Genomic DNA, 24,081 nt, shown 5'->3' with positions numbered 1-24,081 from the left:
AAATGAATGTGATAAATGTGTGTACATTAAAAATGTTCCAAATCACATAGTCATTGTTTGCCTATATGTGGATGATATACTGATAATGAGTAATGACATTGCCAACATAAATGCTACTAAGCGTATGCTCAATAGCAAGTTTGATATGAAAGACTTGGGAGTTGCTGATTTAATTCTGGGAATTAAGATCCATAAGACTCCTCAAGGTCTGGCATTGTCACAATCTCATTATATTAAGACAGTACTTGAAAAATTCAAGCATTTGGGCTTTAAAGTTGCAAAGACTCCAATTGACGTGAATCTTGCATTAGCAAAGAATAAAGGCCAAAGCATATCACAATTGGATTATGCTTGTGTGTTGGGATGCTTAATATATATCATGAATTGTACACGACCAGATATAGCTTGTGCTATAAGTAAACTGAGTCGATATACGAGCAATCCAGGCCAATCTCATTAGATGGCAATGAAACGAGTTTTGGGATATTTAGAACATACCCAGAACTTTGACTTGCACTACAGTAAATTCCCTGCGGTGATTGAGGGATACTGTGATGTAAATTAGATCACCGGTTCAACTGATTCTAAGTCCACGAGTGGATATGTATTCACTATTGGTGGATGAGTGGTATCTTGGAAGTCGTCCAAACAAATATGTATTGCCCGCTCTACAATAGAGGCTGAATTCATAGCCTTAGATAAAGCCGGTGAAGAAGCTGAATGGCTCCGGAATTTCTTGGAAGACATTCCATTTTGGCCCAAACCGTTGGCACCAATATGCATACATTGTGATAGTCAAGCGGCAATTGGAAGGGCTGGGAGCGTTATGTATAACGGTAAATCTCGTCATATACGACGAAGACATAAAACCGTTAGGCAATTACTCTCTAGAGGAATTATCACGATTGACTATGTAAAGTCAAGTGATAATGTATCGGATCCACTTACAAAAGGCCTAACTAGAGAGGTAGTTGAGAAATCATCAAGGGGAATGGGGCTATGGCCGAGAACAAGTCATTGTGGCGGTAACTCTACCTAGAAGACTGGAGATCCCAAGATCTAGGTTCAAGGAGATCAAACAAAGTCATTAATGACGGTTCAACATTGTCAAATAAATTTTTAGTCCGTTCTCGTGATGAGACAATGTTCAGTACCAAGGATAAAGCATTAAGGCTTTTTAATGATTTCTAAATTTGATACGGGGTATATCAAATAGTGTATCTACAGGATGACACGTTTAGGAATCACCTATGTAAGTGTGAAGTGTTAGCCGCTTCAAGGAGAACTTTGTAAGGCCAGTTCTCTACGCACTTATGAAACCAGGCGGTGTTCATGGCTGAAACGAACACAACAATGAGAACCAAAGACGGTTAAGGGTTGATTGTGTAACTTATGGTTGTCTAGGTATACACCAAAGATCGACGGTTCAAAGATATCAAATCTACCGATTGACCGAGTATATCCGACATAAGTTTACTACGGAAAGTTCAAAGGGAAACCTACTTATCCAGATGCGATTAATCCTTGCTTGTAAATCACACAGTTTTTCCATGCCTACTTCCGTGATATAGCCATTCCCCATTCATGTGGGGGATTGTTGAGGTTTTTTGTTTTTAAGATGAAATAGTCTTAAAATGAGGGTGAATGGGAAATGGAGGGAAAATGAAATTTTTGAGTAAAATTTTAAGTTTCCCTCTCTTGACAATAAGACATTGTCCCATATTGGAAGAGGAAAAGATTTTTGGTAGGTATATATATAATTGCTCTTCTTATAGCTCTTAAAGAGTTAAGAAGAAAGCAAGCCTCGCGCCGCCGCCGTCGTCGCTCGGCTCGGCTTCGGCTACGGCTTCGGCTTTGGATTTGGATTTGGATTTGGTCAAATGATCGATTGATTGATTAATTTTTTGGACCAAATTTATTTGTTAATAGTAAATATTAACGTAAGATTATCCGCATTTGTAACGGATATTTTCCAATCCGTGTATTGACCACCAGCTGCAATAGCAGCCGCCTAATGCTCTTCCCACCATGAATGTGCTTGCTCCACAAACAAGTGCTTGCTCCACCATGGAGGGTGGACGATTGTTCTTCTTCAACACTGGCTGCTATATATATGTGCAGCAGCTGTTGAAGAAAGACACACACAATACACAAGACACAAAACTGAAAACGCTCAACAGATTTGGCTATACATTGCACTCCTTCCTCTCAGCATTTCCATACGATTTTCTGAGTTTCTACTCCTTCGTTCTGCATTGTTTTAACTTCAAACAAAGCAACTGTAAGTGTGATTTGCTACCGAACTTTGTGTTCGCTGAAACACTGAGGTTTGAAGTACCGCTACACCAGTATGTGATTCGTTCTATCTTGGGAGGAAATAATCCATTACCTTGGGTACTAGGAGGGGATTAAATTCCTTAAGGAAACACTGTGAATTTAGTGGGCTCGAATTAATTACTGTTTCATTACGATAACTTATATTTTGCAGAATTATTATTTACAAATACAGCAATATTGGCGGGAATAACAGTAGTAAGCTTGGATTTTATACTCTGAATCTTTCTTTATTAGAACATTTACGAGTTCTTTAATTATAAATGCTAATTCTGAGAAATCATTCTTATGGCCTGTTGAAAGCTGATTCTAAATACGTTTCTCTTTTTATTGCCTAGTGTGCTACGTGTTTGTTGAGAGGACTTTGTCAATGCTTTGCTTACTGTAATTTGTTACCTGCACTCTTACCTCAGTCTTGGAGCTGCACAGTTGACACCTGAGTTTGGTTCAGAGGCAGTGCAGAGACATGTTACTTTGCTAGATATGAATTTGGAGAACTCAAATTCTGATGTAGCACAAGATAGACTCAATGAAGTCTGATAAACTGCAGAAAGAAATTCAAAACCTCAATGCTGCAAGCTCTTTTGTTGGCTCTCGTCTTTGTGCACAATGTTGAAACTGCTAAAATGAAGCTGTTGAAGAAGCAGTTGAAGTTTGAAAAGATGCTGGTAAAGCATGCCAAACAAGTAGCTGACTTCGAAAAGACTCGTAATGATATATTACAGCAAGAATTAGTTAGCTTAAGCCTTAAAGCAGGAGTTTGTTCACTTTTCAACACCTCTAAATTTATTGGACTGCTGCTTCTTTCAAAATGATCAAGAAAAGGTTGGTTTCTCTTATGTGTGCTATTAGTTAAATTAAAGCTTTCGTGTTATTGGGAGGAATGTTGATTAAGTTTCTCTCCTAACTTTGAAACATGATATTTAACTATTTTTAAAGTCATATTACTCATAAAATGTTGCGTGGATTTTGAAAATGGTTGACATGTTTGACAAGGTTGACCATACCTTGCTGTTCCCTACCTTTTCAATTTTGGTTTGCTTTGGTTCTTTGTCATTCTCCTTGCAAATTCATGCACGAGACTGCCCGGGATGTTCTCTTTACTAATAAGATTATCCTGCAATGCAGGTTTCTGACTTAAACTTTAGAAGCAAACAGTCTGGATTGGGACCTTGTCACTGTTGGAAAATAATTTTGTAAAGTTAGGTTCTCTTGGAAAGATCCCTTCAAGCAAAAGATAGAAGGTACTCTACCACTGCTTCCTATATGTGGCCGGAACGACCCTGGATCAATATCAGGTATTAATTCTAATTTGGAGCCTCTACTTTGATTGTAATATCATGTGTTTGGCTTTTTTATCATAGGCAATTTTGATAAATTTAGCAACACAGGCTAGAGCAGAAGTGCATCCAGACTCAATCCTGTGTAAAAGCTCGTGGTAGAAAAGGAACTCGAGTTATGGAAAAGCAGTCTTTTCTCTCAATCTTTCTACTTCAGCATTTAGATTTCATACATTAATTTTCATTCTTAGAATGCAGGACTGACAAGTAATCTTTTGCATAACTTACATTTATGACTGCTTGAACTGAAAGTAGTTTTTGCATTAGCGAACTGCAAGCAGTGACCATTTTCACAGTTCTCAGTAATTTTCTAGTTAACATTAAAGGAAGTTGAACAGTTTTATTTTTTTTACCCGAACAATAAGATGTGAACTGTTATAAGGAAAATGTGAACTCACATTAGTTTTAGGTTTCCTTTGTACTAACAAGAAAGAGGAGGAATGCTTTGTTCATTTGTGAAAAAGTTGCTCGGATCAATCTGATGCTTAGCTCTTGCCAATCTTTGAAAATTACCTTTGAAGTACTTCGTACCCCAAGTCAGAGCTTGTCGATAGCTTGAGTAATTTCCCTGCTGATTGATTCCCAAATCAAGATCCCTATAATTGATATAAGCAGTTCTTGGTGACTTGGACACATATGGTTCCATGTACTTGTAAAGCCTTTGCATCCAATACAAGGGCTGTTGGGATGCCAACATATCATTTGAATCCCATTTCACTATGTATTGTATGTTGTATAGGTTCCCTTTCCTATGAGGAAATGGTATTTCAGATTCAGAAATTTCATCCATTTTCCCTCCTAAAGGATCCAATATCATGAAAGCCAACTTTTGGTGCAAAAATCTCTCTGAGATCCCCTGGAAAACACTTTCTGGGATTGGCTCAACGACGAAATCTGATTTTCCCTTGAAGTTGCTCTTGTACTGTGTTTTCCTATCCAACAGGACTTCTAATGGCTCCCCTTTTTCGTAGCCTGTGAAGTAAAGAACGGACTTTATCCAGCTCATCTCCGCGCAATCTTCCATTTTCAAGCCTAAGTCAGGGAAGCTCCTGTTCATGATAGAAACCAGGTCAGTTCTCAGTCCTAAAAATAGGGAATTGAACAAGAGTTCCGCTGGCTTCGCGTTTCCATGGCTATCAGGTCCATCGATTTGTTGAATAATGACTCGGATGAAGAGACTCCCGGGTAGTTTACTGGCTAAATACTGCCATTTATGGACAAGTTTGACACCTTCTTGGTCTAAACTCTTGTGAATTGTGAAAACTGTGACAAGGGGTGGAACGCGAACCAGCTTCACTTTCCAGGCTGTTATTACTCCAAAACTAGCTCCTCCACCACCTCTAATTGCCCAAAATACATCTTCTCCCATTGTTTCTCTATTAAGAATTCTACCATTGGCATCAACCAAATTGGCATCTATTATATTATCAGCAGAGAGGTCATATTTTCTCATCATAGTGCCAATGCCACCTCCACTAAAGAGCCCACCAACACCAACACTTGGGCATAGGCCAGAAGGAAATCCAAGAATGTCACTTTTCTTGGCTATGTTATAGTAAAATTCTCCAATGGTTGCACCAGCTTGAATCCAAGCAGTTTCATCTTCTAAATTGATGCTAATTGATCGAAAATCGACTAAATCAAAGATTACGAAAGGGGTTTTGCAAAGAAAAGATAGGCCTTCATAATCATGACCTCCACTCTTTACTCTAACTTGTAAAGCATGCTTCTTGCTACAAAGAATGGCTAATTGGATTTCATTTTGTGTCTTTGGTGTTACTATGAATGGTGGTTTAAGTAGTGATGTTGAGTTTAACCATCTTGGATTTTGTTCAGCTGCTTGTAAAAGATATGTATATGAAAAAGATCCTTGGGAGTGAACAATTGAAATAGAGTGAAGAGTCATGCATATAGCAAAGTCTTGAAGATTTCCATGACTTGGTTTTGTAAGAAGAAATAAAACTAGTAATACAATGGAAACCATTGTTTAGATATTATCAAAGAACGAGCATTTTATGGTTTATATATATTGGATTTTTGGCACTCTAAAGTGTTACATAATCCAAACGTCTCAGATATATCACCGAGCAATTTCATTGGACCAAAGTAATATTTTGAGACTTTACAGCTTGTGATAATGTTTATTGGATATGAAGTTTAAGAAAGAAATAAAGACTTTTGAAACTTGTCATCTTAAATATATCATGATATTCGTGTGACTATATATAAAAACATGTCATTAAGTAAAAGATGAAAAGTTTACAGTTAAGTTATTTTATTATACCGGGATAAAAGATAGTTTTGACAATATCTAACTTTTTTTTCAATGAAGGGAACATCGTTAAGAACAATGAAGATCATCTAGAAGTGGTTGGGGGCTTGTGGTTTGTCTTGTTGCAATTCAATCGGCTAACTTTTTTTATGAACTTTAACCGTCTGCAAATTCTTAGGAGTAGAATGCAGCATTGAAATAGGTTGCTATACTCTTTAAAAGAGTTTTTTTTTAAAAGGAGAGGAAAACACGTTGCCGATTGTCAGCTGTAGATAAAGAATTATTGGATTATGAGTCAAACTGATTGTAGATCATTTGCTCCTGCATTGCATATGGGACATTGATCTGCGAATAAAAAAGATGACGCTTCAAAGATATTGCCTTCTCTATTTAAATTTTCACCGACATAGTTATATTGAAGTATAGGAGTGGAGCACATGACAATGCACGTGTGATTGTTTGTGTGTTGTTATTTTCGAGCAATTTACACAATATTAATTTCAATATTTTGTGCACATGTTTGTATTCAACTTACATACATTAGTACTCCACGTAGTTTTTGTTAGGTTTAGAATTTTAATGATGATTAATAATAAATAGCCTTGATTAATGTAAATTTACTATGTGTGCAGATTCACTAATCAAATCCAAGGAGGCATAAGAGAATTTAAGAAGCAACGGCTCTGAAGAACACAAGAAAGGAAAGAAAATTAATCTAAGCATATCAAAGAACCAACGACTATGATATTTAAATTTACCCATCAAAAAAATACAAAGAAAGAAAGGAAATCAGTCAAGAAAGAGAAATTAGCAGAGGAATTAAGAGCAAATGATTGGAAAGATGAAGGAGCCAAATTGCACATTGAGAATGAATCTGGTTGTACTTCACATGCTGGATTCATGAGGCTACCCTTGGGTCCTACTCTTAGAAGATTCTGCCTTAAAAGGAAAAGTCGCACTATCAATGATTTTCCACAATATCAAAGAGGAATCAGGAACTCCATCGAGCACTATTAAAGAATAGGAGGAAGGGCGAGGAAGTTCACGCAACTTAATACATGCTTTTATATCTTTCTAATTCTTAGTACAAACACTGTGCTCTTGAGTTTACTAGTGTTGCAAAAGATAGGAAAATTAGAAGACAAAATAAGAGTTGTGTCAAGCAAAGATAAACATTGTTGTTGAATATCGTTAGTGGTGAACGAACTAAAATCACACTGTTGTAACAACTCAATATTGAAGATCTAAGAGAACCCTTGTGGCCCAAGGGAATTGGATATAGGTATCACACCGATACTGAACCAGTATAAATCTCCTGAGTCTTTACTATTTTTATTTCTGCATAATTTACTTTTGCTGAAATCAAACCTCCTGGAAAAGATTAGTCGACTATTTCTCTCTCTAGTCAACTAAGTTTTTAAATTGGGCACAATTCACCCCTTCCTTTTTTGTGTTTTAGTTTTAGATCACAAAGAAGAGAAAGCGTTTATGATAGGTGTCATGTGAATCCCCAACGCTCCAATTCTTACGGGGATAACGTTCTTATTTGGTTTGTTACAAAAGGTAACAAATATTAATATCAGACTGCAACAAACTAGAGCTCGATTTGAAGCTAAAATAAACAATAATCTAGAGAAATAGTCAAAATAACATAAAAGAACAAGTAGTGTTGCGAAAGCAAATGAGTAAAACTCTCTAAGTGTGTAGAATATTGGTGTGTTGAGGTTTCTTTACTCTTAAGCTTTTACTCTAGTTTGATCGAGTTTCCTCGATCAATTTTCTCTCTACCTCTATAGCAACATATGTAGACTAACAAATATTCGAAACTGGAACCATATAATTAATTAAAGAACTATATATTGTAAGTTCCTTATCAACGTAACATGGATATCAAGAGAAAGTGTTAGATTTCTTAATAACAAGACTATAAGAGACTAGTATTTCTTAATTATCATATATGTATCAGTTATGTTTAGCACCTAATTAGTTTATATCTCATTTTTATCGAGATATTTATGTTTATTATTGATCGTGTATCCAAAAAAAGGTTTTTAACTTCGTATATATACAGTTGCATAATTAGTACATCCTTCGTTTCAATTTAAGTGTCTTACTTTTCCTTATAGTCTATTTTTAAAAATACCTTTCTTTTGGTGGCTCTTTAATTCCAATATTCTATATGACATATTTAAAACCACGTTTTTGCTTTATTGAGCCGAGCCTTCCGAAAATAACCTCTCTATCTTCACAAGGTAGGGGTAATGTCTGTGTACATACTACCTTCTCCAGACTTCACTTATGGGAATACACTGGGTATGTTATTGTTATTGTTGTTATATTTAAGACCACACGATTCAAAGAATATTTTGGTACATTATAAATCTTTAGTTTAAAAGAATCAAAAGTCTTTCTCATTTTCTTAAACTCCATTTTTAGTCAAAATTAAGAAAATTAAATATTTTTGTATTTATACATTCGAAACACAAACAGCCCCGGACTTCAGTAACGTGTGAATTGGACGCGTATCATGAGGTTGAAATAAATAAAAATATTATATTTAAGTGGAGAATTTTTATTATTATAAGTAGAAAAGAAATAAAATAGAAAAAGATAAAAATTTGAAAATTGCTTACGTTATCCTCTTACCAACTCAAACAACCCCTCTCTCTCTCTCTCTCTCTCTCCTACAAAATCTGTAAAACTACAGAGGGAGGAGAAGATAACCAAATTCAAGCAACCAAATTGTAATGGAGAAGCTTATCTATTCCACAACAACTCCATTTCCCTCTAAACTCCATTTAAACCCATCTCCTTCTCTTCCTAGAATTCGCCACGTGGACTTTAACCTCCCTTCTTCACTACTGAGTCTTGAGTCGCGCCGAGTCAACAACTCGCTCTCCTTCAAATGCCTCCATGATTCTTCATTCTCTGTTACCCAAAATGGACATGAGAAAAAACCGTTTACATCTCCGGGTTTTCCAAACGGATCCGGATCGGAGCCCGATTTGCTCAAGCGGATTGCTGAAAGAATATCTCAACAGAACAAGGTAATCCATTATCCTTTGCCAAGATAAAAAAAAAAATTGGGGTAATTTTGGCTTATATTTGAAAATGTTTTTCTTTTGGTAATTTTGATACTAGAAAAATTTGCAAGTATAATTTCTAGAATTTTATTAAGAAAAGTGAATTAGTTGTCCGATTTAGCTCCTAAAGTTGAATGTTTGATACTATTAGTTTGCCTACATTCAGATTTTAATTTGGTAGCATTTTGACTCATATTTATAAATGTATGTTTTTTGTCATTTTGATACGAGAAAATTTGCTAGTATAATTTGTAGAATTTAATTAAGAAAAGTGAATTAAGTAGCCCTATTTAGCTCCTAGAGTTGGTAAAATTTCATACTGGGTTATTCATAGCGTTATCGTACATTGGGATAAGCCCTATTTATTGGCTCTGGATTTTTAAACATGACTTCAATTGCAAATAGCTGAGTTTTAGATTTAATATTTATACATATTTAATGAATTTCTTAACATAAATACACCGTTGGAATAAAAGCTACTGGGTTCAGCCGAACCCATAGCCGGGCTTCTAGCTCAGCCTATGAGGATAAGCAAGAAGTTTCAAACAAATTGGGATAGACAAAGTGTTAAGTTTTGTATCTATGCCCAATTCATTAGTGTTGGATAGACAAAGTGTCAAGCTGGCCCAGATACCACCGCCATCTAAATGAAAAGTTCAGCTCCCATGTTGGTGTATATGAGGAAAGTTAATTAATATAAACTTCAATTTAATGTCGATTTTTGCTTTATTATAGTGTTCTTTAATCACCTTCATGTGAAGAGTGATTAAGTATGTCCATGATTCAGTTAGCCGGTCCTATAACCATTAGTTCCAATTGAACCGTCAAGGGTGGTTTCATACAACTGAGCATCTTTCAATGAGATAAAATATCAGGAGAAAAAACTAAGCTTGCAGTTAAGCTTCAATTTACTTGTTAAATTGGTAACAGCTGGGAAGATAAAATCTTCGTAATCCGTGGAATCCTGAGGAAATATTTGTAAATGTAGTATGCAACTATGCATGCCCTCAAGTTCGTTGGATTTTCCATCTTTTTCAAAATCTTATGAAGTAATTGAAGAGCTTCCTCGGTAGATTTTGTATTTAGATCTGCGGTTTTTGTAACCAGGAAAAACTTCACTAGCTGGCCATTTCTTGCCGGACCTTCTTACACTTGTTGGATATACCAACTTTAAAAGGGGATTGCATTTCAGTTTCAAAGGAAAATTTGCCGTGATTTAGTTATATCTCTCAGTGCCAATGCAACACGTTCACTACCTCATTTTATATATGTATACTGGGTAAAACTTGAGTTGGTTAGGATACTAAATACTGGTTTCTGAGCCTACAATGGTTGAATTTCAACATCCAGAGGGAATAATATTACCTTCTAGTTTTTCAGCATCATGTTTTAGTAATCCGATTGAATATGTGGTTGCTTTTCCAAATCTGTGCTTGTTAATTGAACTGGTATACTTGAGCAAATTAATTAGCAGAATTCTAGTTTCTGATGGAACATGTTTGTTATCTTATACTGTTGACTAGGGTACAATTCAAAAGTCTTATCATCGATTTTAGGTTCTACGATTTGCTTATGAGGTGTTTTTGTTGCTTGGTTTATGGGGACAGATCATTTGGGTACTTGAAAAGCATTAAAAGCACTCATCACAATCTGATGTATGCTGTCAGATGAGTTATAACATTCTTTTCAGTACCGATGGTAAGTTGGTCAGTGTGGCTTTCTATATGCTTTTGCTTGTTTCCTGCATTACTGTAATTGCAATTATGGTCTAAAAACATTTCATCTTTCATGCAAAAACTAGTTGATCCACTTAGATTCAATTTAAATGATGGAAGACGAGTTAGCCACCTTTTTGCACTACAAACCCAACAGTTAGAAGTCCCTCCCTCTTCGGTCATAGGATGGGCAGTAGGTCTCTTTATATGGTCTTTGGCAATTCTCACCTCATGAGCTAGCTTTTGGGGTTCAGTTAAGCCCAAAGTCCATTTCTTAATTCTTATCAAAATCTCTTTACTAGGATTGGATTTTGTTTGAATGCTCTATTTTTGAGTTTCACCAAGGAAACATTGTGTGGTATAATATCTATGCACTACAAATGAAAAACAAATTAGCATTGTGGACATAATTTTTTGGTTCCTTTTTTAACTTTCCATTTATTGATCTCATAAATCATCTGATATTAGGAATACGTTCGCTTATATTCATTTGCCAGACTTAATTTGGAAAGAACAACAACTAGCAATAAATTTTCAATATTGGAGTTATATTCTTAAATAATGAAAACAATGAAAAATTTACCTAATTATTCCTCTACTTTTTTGCCGTTTACATTTATTCTACGAAATTTTTATCTACTATTTGAAACAATAATGCAGAGACATTCTCTTCGAAATCTTAGCTCAATATATACCATTGTTCAGCTAAAACCAATCAAATTATTTGGAAAATATAAGCAACAGAAAAAGAAGAAATACCAAATCAAAAGTCAATAGAGCATGTTTTGCAACTTTACCTCAATAAGTTTTAAAAGAAAGTACTTTTGTTACCTTCTTGGGAAAAAAGTGTTAAAAGAATATACTTTGAAATCTGTTGTATCCACGTGTTAAATTACTAGACGTTCAAGTCGAACAATGTGAAGGTTTATTTAATAAAAGGATGTCATTTGAATGATCTGTAGAAATGGATATGAAACATAGCTTTACATTTTGCGACTGCTTTCCTACAATGAAAGCAAGAAAACCAATATTGAAGCATTAAGGATTAAACTATTAAGTCTGTGTTAGTGAATGTCTATAGGCAGTTGGCCAAGCTTGGTAATCTGAATGCCATGCATGGTTTATCGTTGCAATATAATGATCCTATGGATCTTACGACTGATGTTGCCTAGTATTTGATAAATAAATATCCTGTTTGTCAAAAAAAAAAAAGGATTAAACTATTACTTATAAAGAAGGATGAAGGTGGTGTGTCTTCAATATTTTTTGTCCGCTGTTCTTATCTTATGGGCCTTCTATTAGAATATTCATTAATTTACAGGTAGTTACATCATATCGAAATAGTTCATATTCAACAACCTTCTGTTCAAATAGAAACATACCTTCTTCATTTAGATGGAAGTTAGAAACAGTTTACAACTCTATGAAACTGCAATATTGATGTCAAGATGATGCCAGTAGTAGAGAGCTTTTAGCATAAGCACCACAGACTTGTCAAACCTGTTGGATAAAGTATAAACCAGTAGGAATTGAAGCCGGGTTACGGAGAGGTTCACCTTGCTGTGGTGTGAAATAACAATATTCAGTATATAGTTTTTCAATTATACCATTTAAAATAGCGTTCATTGAATTTCATAGCATCAGGTAACTGGCTAGAAAAGGCCATTGATGGTCCATGCATTACAATTTGCTTCTACAAAAAAGTTTTTCTCCTCAGCATGTCTTGTGTTTTTATATGATTCCATTCAGGTCCTTTCTGCAAGTACCATAGTTCTTCTGTCAGCCGTGTTTGTTATGCTCATCCACCCGGTCATTGTTTCACCAGCATTTGCTAGTTTTCAAGCTGCAACTAAGACTGGAGGACCGGTAGCAGCAGCAGTAGGGAGTCGACTTGTTCGTAATGAACTACTAAGCAGTGCATGGACTGGTTTTTTTGCTGGTTGCCTACACACACTATCAGGTCCTGACCATCTTGCTGCTTTGGCACCTTTGTCAATAGGCCGCACAAGGATGGAGAGTGCGGCAGTGGGAGCCCTCTGGGGCTGTGGTCACGATGCTGGGCAATTGATTTTTGGCTTGTTGTTTCTGCTCTTAAAGGACAGACTCCACATTGAAGTTATTCGTACATGGGGTACAAGAGTAGTAGGCTTCACCCTTCTTGTTATTGGAGCAATGGGAATTAGGGAAGCATCTGAAGCCCATTCCCTGTATGTTGCCCTTGAAAATGGCGAGTCTGACGTTAGTGTATATAAAGGCATTGATACTCCAGTTATTGGGAAGAAAAAGAAAGTCGGCTTTGCAACTTTTGCGACTGGCATTGTCCATGGGTTACAACCTGATGCACTGATGATAATCTTGCCCGCGCTTGCTTTGCCTTCTCGTTTAGCAGGTGCTGCTTTCTTGGGTATGTTCTTGGTTGGAACTGTTATGGCAATGGGAAGTTATACTGCTTTTATTGGCTCATGTAGTCAGGCATTGAAGGATAGGATTCCTAGAATTACTGAGAAGCTCACTTGGGCTTCTTCCCTTGTTGCAATTGGTTTAGGCCTTTCTATTATCATTAGCCAATTTTTTGGTTTTAGCCTGTATTAATTCTAATCCGGCATTTCATTTGTTTATCTTCAATACTAGGTGATGTATTTTTTATGAGGATATCTTTTTGAGTGAAGATTCATCTTCATTAATGAGATTTTCAAGTTATCCCTTTCTTCAATCTTCATCCTATGTGCATAGTAGCAGCAGTTTTTGCTATAAAATGGACTGGGTATCATTCACTATTATTTGATACTATTATCATTTTCCAAGTTTAACTCACGTTTTCTTGTGTAGAGGGTTGATGATTTTCAATAAAGCAGCCTAAATGGCAAGTAGCCGGGTTGAGCCTTAACCTGCAAAATTTTCAACCTGCATAGCATTTTTGTCTCTGGGTAATAAAACTTGAGAGTAAACAAATGATTCAAGCTCCTTACAGAAAATAGTTTTGCTTGATAAATAATCTGTACTGACAAAACAAAACACTTTCTCAAAGGTAGGATTTTTTTACACACCCCTTCTGGATATGCATCTGTTCTCATGAATTGCATTTACAAGATGAACATGATAAACTTTTAGCCACTGCAGCGTGGAGTGAATCGAGTTCACTTATCCCTTATTTTTCTCTTTTCTATTCGCGATTGATTCTATAGGTAATATTAAAGAGAGCTAAACTTAAACTGGGCGGCAAAAAGACCAAAAGTACTTTAATCTAACATGTTGGAGCTTCATATATTAGCGTGAATTCTTGGAAACAGCAGATTCCAACCAAAGTAAATGAACCGAGACGAGACAAAATCCACAGGCTATTTGAAAACAATCAGAGAATAAGCATTAAAATCCCTGTGATTTGCCAAAGAGTATGTACATTCCAACTAAGCAAAAAAGAAAAATGAACCCGTTAGAATCATATCCAACTTTAAGCACACAGAACCATTCGGGGTAGAAATGGCATACATGATTAGGCCTTAGGCCATAAGCAGTTGTTAATCAAAAATCTCAGGTTCATTTCTACGGAACGTATGCATCAAAAGGCTATTTCCAACTCAAGCCATCACCAAAGAAGCTGCTGCACCGAAGAACCACAGGAATGCATGACCAAACGCACTATCCAGAAAACCAAATGCACTATCCTGAAAAGCATTATTGCAGAAGCCTCTTGTTTTGCGTCTATATCACTATTACTGCTTTTTGTTGATGTCATACAGCACACAAGCATCAGCCGCAGTTTTCATCTGAAACCAGAAAAGCGTCATATTGATAACAGGATTTAGCACTAGGCAAAACAAACTCGGCAAATAAGATATATTACATATGCACAGTTCTTCTATAGACTGTCAAAATCTAGCATAGGTAACAGTTGTCTACCTGGATAACATTAACAAATTGTTTGATTGCCCATCCAAATAGAAGAAGAGCGAGTAAGACGAGATAAATCCAACTTGTTGTTGCAGCATTTACAAGAACCTAAATATGAAATGCAGAAATGGTGAATCAGCTTCTTAAACACAAGGCAACAGAAATAGAAAGATATATAAGATCATAATAGCAATGGTCTTACATCAATAAGACTTTCAGTTTGGTTCCTTGCAAGAAGGAACAAGGTAATATAAAGAACCTGGTCAATAAAAACTAAAGTTAGATGGCAACTTCTGTCCAGAAGAAGAAGCTCTAAGCTTTTCAGGATCGATAGAGATAGTTACCTCACACGATACGCAACAATAGCCCATAAACATCCTATTTCCATAATAAAGCTTGAATAGCCAGCTACTGCTGTCTTTTACATCTTTATGACTTGTTTTTCCTACTAAGAAGGTACTGCAATATTATTTGAAGAAAATTATTCATCTGACAAAGCCCTGATCAATGAGAAGTCTAAAACACAAGATAGGAGAAAAGATAATGCAGAACCAATCCTTGCTTAAAGGATATCTGTTAAGTGGAGAGTTAATTACCTATACATTTGCAACCAATGGCTGGAAATATCTAGAGCAAGCAATGACAAGAAAACTAGACCAGGCCTGGAAGCATGAGGACACAGGAGGAAATAAATCTCAAATATGCCAGAGCTTTTAACAACCCAAAAGCTTACGCATATAGGAGTTAATGAAACTACCTATAAACCTGCGAAAGAATCACCAGCAGACAGGCAGTGCTAACCCTGAAAAATCATACCGGCCCACATAAACAAGAAAGTAGAATTGAGATCTTTAATATGAAAGCAAGGGAAAATATATTAGATATTCAACCACAAGAGTTTTGAGGGATTGAGAGTTGAGGGTTAGAAATGTGGCACTACCTATCTGTCACCATGTCCAAAACAGCCCCAAACGTTGAAGCTGAATCCAGAGAGGAAAATTGACAATCAAAATACTTTTTCAGTTGCCTAAACAAATTGGCAATCAAAAATATATGGCAGGTCTTACATATGAAACCCAAATACTGTCCATCAAAGCCAAACAACTGGGGGGGGGGGAAACTCACAGATGCTACACAAGCACACATTATTATCCGGTGTAATTTTTTTTCTTTTTACGAAGCAATAAAATAAAGGGTATCCCGGTTAACTAAACTCCCGCTATGTGCGGGGTCCGGGAAAAGGCCGGACCACATTGGGTCTTATGCATACAGCCTTACTTGCATTTCTGCAAGAGTTGTTTCCTCAACTTGAACCCATGATCTCATGGTTATTTGGCGGCAACTTTTTATGAAGTTACTAACCTGTATCAAATTTTAGTGCACATATCACTAGTAACCAATAGCTTGAAATCCATAAAAGATTCAGTGAGGAAATGAAGTCACAAATCCTCAAGCAGTTTCCTTTCAAATTAAGCAAATAATTCACATTTAAAAAATAAGGGGGGGGGGGGGGGAGGAGCTGGTAGTTGATAGAAGATCATTAACGCATATTTAAATAGAAAATTTGATCTCAAAGTAGCACAAGGCAGAGAAGGCAACAGTTGAAATGTCAATTACATTCCAGAAGAAAGCTCAGTGATTGAGAGGTCCATGAAATGACTGAATGCTTTATATGCTCTCAGATTTTAAAAGTGTAAACAATAGCGAGGACAAGATTTTTTTGGAAAGGGCAAATGGATGGTATCTTCACTCTATAGGCATGCTACAATCAGTGTTGTCAAAGGCGCGCTTAAGCCCTGAAGCGAGGCTCGGAACATGTTGAGCGCTTCGCCTCGCTTTGTGGGCGCTTCAATGTCGCATCAAGGCTCTTAGGCATACTTTTCCTTGACAATGAGTGTGATCCTAAAAAGGTGACACTAAACAATTGATATTTCACTTTATCGTAATTTTCTTTTCCAATTTTTTTGTCCATATATTTGTTATTCATACTTATAATTATTAGTCTTGTACTACATATACATATTTTTACTTTTTCTCAAGTTGCACCTTTTTTCATTAAAGCCCACGCTTTATTTGCGCTTTGCGCTTAAAGCCCCAACAGGCCTTAGAACTTTTTTGCGCTTTTCGCCTTTGATAACACTGGATACAATATGTCTATGAATGAGGTGAACCAGTCAGCAAACAATCCTTGGAAGCAGATCTGGAATACTAAAGCTCCAGGGAAACTTATGTGATGGTTAGCTGTTAAGAAAGCCTGTCTGACTCAGGAAAATCAAAAAAGGAGAGGCATACAACTTGTAAATAGATGTTATTTGTGTGGAATATTTTGAAGATATCAATCACCACTTTATACATTGCCCTATCACTTCATAAACCATAGGTACGGCAGATGTTACTGAATATGATGGGAATGAAATGGGCTACGCCAAAATTAACAGTAGAAGTACTTCTTTGCTGGAGCAGGAAAGGGCTGCCTAAACAGTTACAGAAAAACCTGGAACACCATACCAGCTGGTATTTGGAGGTATATATGGAAAGAAACAAGAGATGTTTTGAAGATAAGAGGAGCTCAGCCCGGAGAACTACTACATCCTTATGATTTCTTTTTGGTGTAAATTGGAAGTAGTTGAAGGTGCTGAAACACTTACAATTTACAGAAACTTTTGTATAGATAGACAGGGTTGATTCGCTTAAGTTTCTTTTTGGATGTACAGCACCTTCTTAGTGATGTTTTCCTGACATCAATAATACTTACCTATTCAAAAGAAAGTGAGATTCATGTATATCCTAAACCAGCGATATATTACCTCAACCAGATCCATTCTTGACACCTTAATTTGATTACTTAATCTAAGGCATATTTCTATATCTGCCTATGTGAGCTTTGAAAAGTATAGCCAATTCTAATAACACATAAAGCGGGGTTGCAGTAGATTGATTCTTTAAAAGCTCATCAATCATTGTCATAACCATTTTGTACCCAATTATTGTCATAATCATTTTCAAGATATAAATAATAACCACATGGATCAAATTCAATGTAATATATACTGGTCGAATAGGAATAGATATAAATACATGTTTGCTTGGCTTTTCCCCAAAAAAGATTCTCACAGTTAAGAGGAGAAGTATAGAAGCCCCAGTTAGAAGGTGAGAGCGGTTAGCCTCGGTGGGTAGCAGGAGGGGTAGAGGTAGGCCTAAGAAGTGTTGGGAAGAGGTTATTAGGCGGGACATGGCGCAGCTGGAACTGACTGAGGACATTGCCCTAGACAGGAGGGTGTGGAGGTCAAAGATTAGAGTAGAAGGTTCGTAGGTAGTCGAGCGTTTCTCTCTGTCTTACTCAGTTCGCTAGCATTGGCTATTACTACATAGAGTTTGACTGTATTCTTGGATTCAATCTTATTTCATCTTGCTGTTATTCCTACTTGTTGCAATTACCTTTTCTTTTTCAGTCGTTCTCTAGTCGAGAGTCTATCGAGAACAGCCTCTCTGTCCTTTCAGGGGCAGGGGCTGGGGTAAGGTTGCGTACATCTTACCTTCCCCAAACCCCACTTGTGGGAAATTACTGGTTTGTTGTTGTTGTCGTTGTTGTTGTTGTATTCTCTAACACATTGTCGCTGCCACCTTGTTCCGGAAAGTTCTCCACAATGTTGTTGTTCTTTCTCAAATAACCAAGATAAAAATCTTAGTGTGGAGTCCCTAAGCCACTAAGACACGTGGCAGCCAACAAGAATGAGCTTGGCCCACATTCTAGACCCTTAAAAATATTATTTTCTAATGTTATATGTAATGTTTTAGCCCAGTAGCCACGTACTAATTATTCTTTTTTTTTTTGATTTGCACCGGGTGTCCTATCCCCAAGAATATATATATATATATATCTTTTCAGGTTGATAAGGTGGAATTGAAAACTTTGGAGCACATCCTTACCTACATCGAATTCTATGTGTTAAGCATATAGCTTTTCCTTCTGAGTCAGGATCTGTCACGACCCAATTTCTCCCTCCGTGAACCGTCGTGACGGCACCTAGTCTCTACGACTAGGTAAGCCTAACATCTTTTGTTTGCGGAAGTGAAATAAAGTAATCTCTTAAAAGTTCTATAAAAATTGTCGGGTTATTACACATAAGCATCTATTTGACATTTCTAGGGGGATCATGAGGGACTTTTGGCGGTTATTTAGAACTACAAATCCCGCCACAGTTCTGATGGCTGCTCTTAAGCACAATGAGCTTAGCTTGGAATCAAGACTTGCAAACTCACTCATATGCTATGCTGTTGTTTTTTATTCTATTGATTTCAGCGTTGCATTAGATAGCCCTGGATAAGATAGAGTTGCTTGCTCGAGAGAACAGAAATATCATTGCTCGTGAAGGACAAGATAGGATTGGAAGGCATGAATGTTTTGGGAAATGGCGGAAGCCGATGGAGCAAAGGGAGTTTCAAATGCACCGGGATTACAGAGAAGGAACTGCTTCAGAGGCAAATGTAGCTGAAGATGCATTCACATGAGGACTACAGGGTCATGAAGTAGGGAAATAATGATGCTTCACTTACTCAGAGCTTTGGCCAATATGAGTTCACCTGGTACAAGTTTATCAGGGAATTTCTCATCTTAGTAGGAGCTTCCCAAATAAATAGCTCAGACCAGTCTCTATACAGAGTCTCCGATTGGCACTCCTTAATGCTGCTGGAAGTTCATTCTCTCATCTTAGTAGGAGCTTCCCAAATAAATAGCTCAGACCAGTCTCTATACAGAGTCTCCGATTGGCACTCCTTAATGCTGCTGGAAGTTCATTCTCTTATTATCAGCCAAGGTGATTGCGTCAAAGCTCTTCGTCATTCATAGACACACAATCTTCATTCTTTCTTTACCAAATTCTTTGTAGGTAGAGTCATTCTTTCATTCTTTATGGCAGATAGAGTAATAAAAGAAAACCTTCTAGATAAAAATGTGAGAGTCAGGTACAGGTTCCTTTTTTTTTTGGGTACTTTTTTTGATAAAGTAAGGTAAAAGGTCAGTTACATATAGGTTTCTAGTTCCTCAGGCAAAATTCTAGTTTTCATTTCTGTTTGTACCTCTGAATCCTTACTTGTATTTATTCATTATTATTATTCTAAGCTAAGTATTCTTTCAAAGTTCAGCATATTCAGTCAATTTGTTCAGTATATTCTTCCTTTGGTTTTAATGGTTTATTATTCTTATCCAAAGAGACATGGTATTTCATCAAAACATAAAACTAGGAAAAATTCTCACCTTGATTGAATTTTCGGGCAAACCAACCATCCAAAGCATCACAGACAAAGCTGGAAACCAAAAACTCAATAAAACAACCCCACTTCCATAAACTCAAAAAGAAAACAAATAAGAAATAAAGCAACTCACCTAACAAAATAGAGAAGCGAAAATAGCTTTTTGTCCGCAAAGCACACAGCAAACGCAACGCAATTCATCAAAATTCTTAAGTACCCTGCATCCAACAGAATATGTAACAACCAATTCGGCACAAATATCTAAATACTCACTAAACATTTTAATAATCACTTAAGCGGCATTTCTTTGTATGAAGCTTCTTTGAATTTCTTAAAACAAATTTTCAAAGAAAAACTCACCTATAATGTTTGGAATATAGAGGTAAACATTTACTGGCTTGGTTCTTGTTTTGTCAGCCATCAGCTAAGAACTATTCTCAAACCGTACCAGTTGGCAGATGAAGGATTTCGCCGCAGTGGGTTCTACTAAAACAGTAACTTCAAATCAACAAGCAACAATAACCGCATCAAATAACAAGTATCAATATTCAATATATATCAAGAATCAAGTGAAAAACATAAAATACATTATATGAATACAATATCACCGTTATAATTGTCCTCCACGTGTTCTCAAATTTTGGAAAGGATAAACTTTGAATCAATAGTTACACTAGCGAATACCTCATATTCTACATAACAAACTAAACAAGCATTCAAAAACTCATCACTAAGATTTGCTACACAATTAACTTCTTAAATATTTCAGAAGAGAAACCTCTCGCAACCATAGTAGTAACGACTTGTAATATTAAAATTAACTTGTCACAAGCAAATAAACAAGTACCAAGTCTGACAAAAAAACTTATTAGCAAATTAACCATGAGACTAAATCTCAGTGGAGGCAAAATAATAATAGGCAATTTCTTTCCATCTTTCTAAGCTTTAGTGGACAGAATTACTCGATACATGTGTTGGTGGGAGGTAACACGTACCTGATGAAATAGTCGAGATACGCACAAGTTAGTTCAGACACTACCCTCATTAAAAAAAACACTATGTGATCTTTTCCAGAACCAATGAGCATGTTTAGCCGACACCTGTGAAGGTAGCAGGTACCGGTGAAAAAGTAAAGGTATGCATAAGTTGACCCGGACACCACCATCATCAACTTTCTAGGCTAAATGTCTTGTAATTCAGGTTCTCTTTTCTTTTTTTTTCTTTTTTTGGGTAACTTCAAGTCATTTTGTTATATAAACTTGGCTTGTTGATCCTATTTTATTTATCATCCCCCATCCTATTTAAGTTATATACACCGTCACTATATGTACTATCACATAAAGAAAATCTAGGGTTAAGCCTCCTTAATAAGTGTGATTTGTAATCTCGAAAATAAGGAAAATTATCTGCTACAACATGTAAAAATTTCTTTAACTCGCGGTGTATATAACAACTCTTTTTCATCCTACCGAAGACATAAACACAAACGTGCGGGGCTACAAATCACTATGGGAAATTGCAAATTCCCTAAATCGCCATATGTAGGGTTTCGAATTATAGACAAAAACAGCAAATAATAAATAAATAAATAAATAAATAAATAAAAGGAATGTTTGACAAATGTTAAATCTAGAGATTACAACTTATAGTCAATAATAGAAAGAGAAAAACAAAATTATATTGAGGGCTTGAATTCGAAGATAGTGAGATTTTTTGAGGGAAAACTTACCGGAAAAGGGAAGAATTCAAGATGCCGCGGTGGTTTGAAGTGTGAAGCGAAGTGGAAGTTATTGTATTTTGTATGGAAGAATCGTGGCTTTTTTGCGATTTGGGAGGGGAGTTCGCTCTTTATTTCTTCTTTTCATTTAAGAAAACAAAAGGTCAACAAAATAAAAGAAAAAGGAATAAAGTCAGATTTGTCAGAACAATTCCAACTCACGATGCAAAAAGAAAGAAAAAAAAAAGTGAAAAAGATATCCAACTCGCGTTGTGGAGAAAATAAAGAAAAAAGATTCCAAAATTGACTCGACGTACCACCGAGTCGAATCACTGCCTAAAAATGTCTGGTCTCTGTTATAAAATAAAAACTGTAAAGTAAAGACAAGTATATAGAGAAACTGATATATTATTCAAACTTCAAACTTATGTACATAATGAACTGAAAACTACTCTATTTATAGAAGAAAGGAAGCAGTTGCGAGGCTTTTCATGAAGCAGCTGCAAGGCTTTTCTTTAGCTGCTTGTAAGCTGTATGCATGAGTTGCTTGCAACCTGCCTGTTTAATAAGAAGTTGCTGCAAATCATTTCATTGAGTTGCTTGCAACCTGCCTGCATCAGCTGCTTGTAGATAAATTTCAACAGAGTACTAAATGGATAATCTTCTTCAGGAAGATTATCTATAGCAGAGTAATAAATGAACATCCACAATATAATTATTTTCATAACACTCCCCCTTGTATGTTCATTAAAAGGTATTGTGCCTCGTTAAAACCTTACTAGGAAAAATTCAGTGGGAAAAATCCTAGTGAAGGAAAAAGAGTACACATATTTAGTAATACGCATTTCTAGTTGCCTCATTAAAAATCTTATAAGGAAAACCCTGTGGGAAAAAACTTTAGTAAGGAAAAAAGAGTACATCGCGTATTTTACTCCCTCTGGTGAAAACCTTGTTTCAAATATTTGAGTCTCTGCATTCCAATCTTGTATATCATCTTCTCAAAATTTAAGTTGGCAAAGATTTAGTGAATAAATCTGCCGGATTGTCACTTAAACGGATTTGCTGCACATCAATGTCACCATTTTTCTGAAGATCGTGTGTGTAGAATAATTTTGGTGAAATGTGCTTCGTTCTATCTCCTTTTATAAATCCTCCCTTCAATTGGGCTATGCATGCAGCATTGTCTTCGTATAAAATTGTGGATCTTTCATCACACTCCAAACCACATTTTTCTTGAATAAAATGAATCACTGATCTCAACCATACGCATTCCCCACTTGCTTCATGAATAGTTATTATCTCAGCATGATTTGAAGAAGTAGCAACAATTGACTACTTTGTGGAGCGCCATGATATGACAGTACCTCCACATGTAAACACGTACCCGGTTTGAGATCGAACTTTATGAGAATCAGATAAATAACCTGCATCTGCATAACCAACAAGATCTGCACTACCTTTGTTAGCATAAAAAAAACCCATATCAAGAGTTCCCTTTAAATATCGCAAAATATGCTTAATCCCATCCCAATGTCTCCGAGTAGGAGAAGAGTTATATCTTGCTAGTAAATTAACAGAAAATGCTATGTCAGGCCTTGTAGCATTAGCAAGATACATAAGTGCACCAATTGCACTGAGATAGGGTGTTTCAGGACCAAGGAGTTCCTCATCCTCTTCTGGAGGTCGGAACGGGTCCTTATTCACTTCAAGTGATCGAACAACTATTGGTGTACTCAATGGGTGCGCTTTGTCCATGTAAAAGCATTTTAAGGCCCTTTCTGTATAGGCAGATTGATGCATAAAGATCCCGTTTGCTAAATGTTTAATTTTCAATCCAAGGCAAAGTTTGTTTTTCCAGGATCTTCCATCTCAAATTCTTTCTTAAGATATTCAATTGCCTTTTGGAGCTCTCCTGGAGTTCCAACAAGATTTATGTCATCAACATAAACAGCAAGTATAACAAATTCAAATGTCATTTTCTTTATAAAAATATATGGACAAATAACACCATTTATGTAACCCTCTTTCAGTAAATATTCACTAAGGCGATTATACCACATGCGCCCAGATTGCTTTAAACTGTACAAAGATCTTTGTAATCTGATTGAATACATTTCCCGAGATTTCGAATATGCTTCAGGCATTTTAAATCCTTCAGGGATTTTCATGTAAATCTCATTATCAAGTGAACCATACAGATAAGATGTAACCACATCCATCATATGTATTTCAAGTCTTTCACGTAAGGCTAAACTGATGAGATATCGAAATGTTATGGCATCCATAACTGGTGAATATGTTTCTTCATAATCGACTCCAGGTCGTTGTGAGAATCCTTGTGCGACAAGGCGAGCCTTGTATCTTTCAACTTCATTTTGGTCATTCCTTTTTCCCACAAAAACCCATTTATGACAAACTGGTTTTACCCCAGCAGGTGTTTGGACTACTGGTCCAAAGACCTCTCTTTTAGCAAGTG

The 24,081-nt window shown here is 36.2% G+C and overlaps 3 protein-coding genes across 5 annotated transcripts; 1 reads left to right on the top strand and 2 right to left on the bottom strand.

The window, feature by feature from the left end:
- Window positions 1–3,438: 3,438 nt before the first annotated feature.
- On the bottom strand, window positions 3,439–5,713 carry LOC107778372 (berberine bridge enzyme-like 22). Its single transcript, XM_016598621.2, has one exon. The coding sequence runs from the start codon at window positions 5,656–5,658 to the stop codon at window positions 4,096–4,098; it is 1,563 nt and encodes a 520-aa protein (XP_016454107.2). The 5' UTR covers window positions 5,659–5,713; the 3' UTR covers window positions 3,439–4,095.
- Window positions 5,714–8,567: 2,854 nt separating this feature from the next.
- On the top strand, window positions 8,568–13,427 carry LOC107778370 (chloroplast protein FOR GROWTH AND FERTILITY 2-like). The gene is made up of 2 exons (XM_016598619.2): window positions 8,568–8,993; window positions 12,494–13,427. Exons 1-2 carry the CDS (start codon window positions 8,694–8,696, stop codon window positions 13,334–13,336), a joined length of 1,143 nt encoding a protein of 380 aa, XP_016454105.1. The 5' UTR covers window positions 8,568–8,693; the 3' UTR covers window positions 13,337–13,427.
- A 656-nt stretch (window positions 13,428–14,083) lies between these two features.
- Window positions 14,084–21,776, bottom strand: LOC107778371 (putative CDP-diacylglycerol--inositol 3-phosphatidyltransferase 2). Of its 3 annotated transcripts, none has more exons than XM_075235076.1 (11): window positions 21,618–21,776; window positions 20,249–20,371; window positions 20,022–20,106; window positions 19,893–19,942; window positions 15,576–15,615; window positions 15,393–15,437; window positions 15,232–15,297; window positions 14,980–15,094; window positions 14,838–14,894; window positions 14,645–14,743; window positions 14,084–14,511 (listed from the first exon to the last, which is right to left on the bottom strand). In XM_075235076.1, the coding sequence occupies exons 2-11, from the start codon at window positions 20,307–20,309 to the stop codon at window positions 14,458–14,460; spliced, it is 672 nt and encodes a 223-aa protein (XP_075091177.1). In that variant the 5' UTR covers window positions 20,310–20,371; window positions 21,618–21,776; the 3' UTR covers window positions 14,084–14,457. The 3 variants fall into 3 exon arrangements, with proteins under 3 accessions (XP_075091177.1, XP_075091176.1, XP_075091178.1); XM_075235075.1 differs by having other exon boundaries at window positions 20,249–20,386; window positions 21,618–21,775; XM_075235077.1 differs by having other exon boundaries at window positions 20,249–20,374; window positions 21,618–21,773.
- Between the last annotated feature and the right edge of the window lie 2,305 nt (window positions 21,777–24,081).

This window comes from Nicotiana tabacum, chromosome 17 (genome assembly GCF_000715075.1).
Source record: "Nicotiana tabacum cultivar K326 chromosome 17, ASM71507v2, whole genome shotgun sequence".
NCBI classification, from domain to species: domain Eukaryota; kingdom Viridiplantae; phylum Streptophyta; class Magnoliopsida; order Solanales; family Solanaceae; genus Nicotiana; species Nicotiana tabacum.
The sequence above is the reverse complement of the archived record's forward strand: the minus strand, read 5'-3'. Positions and strand labels throughout refer to the sequence as shown.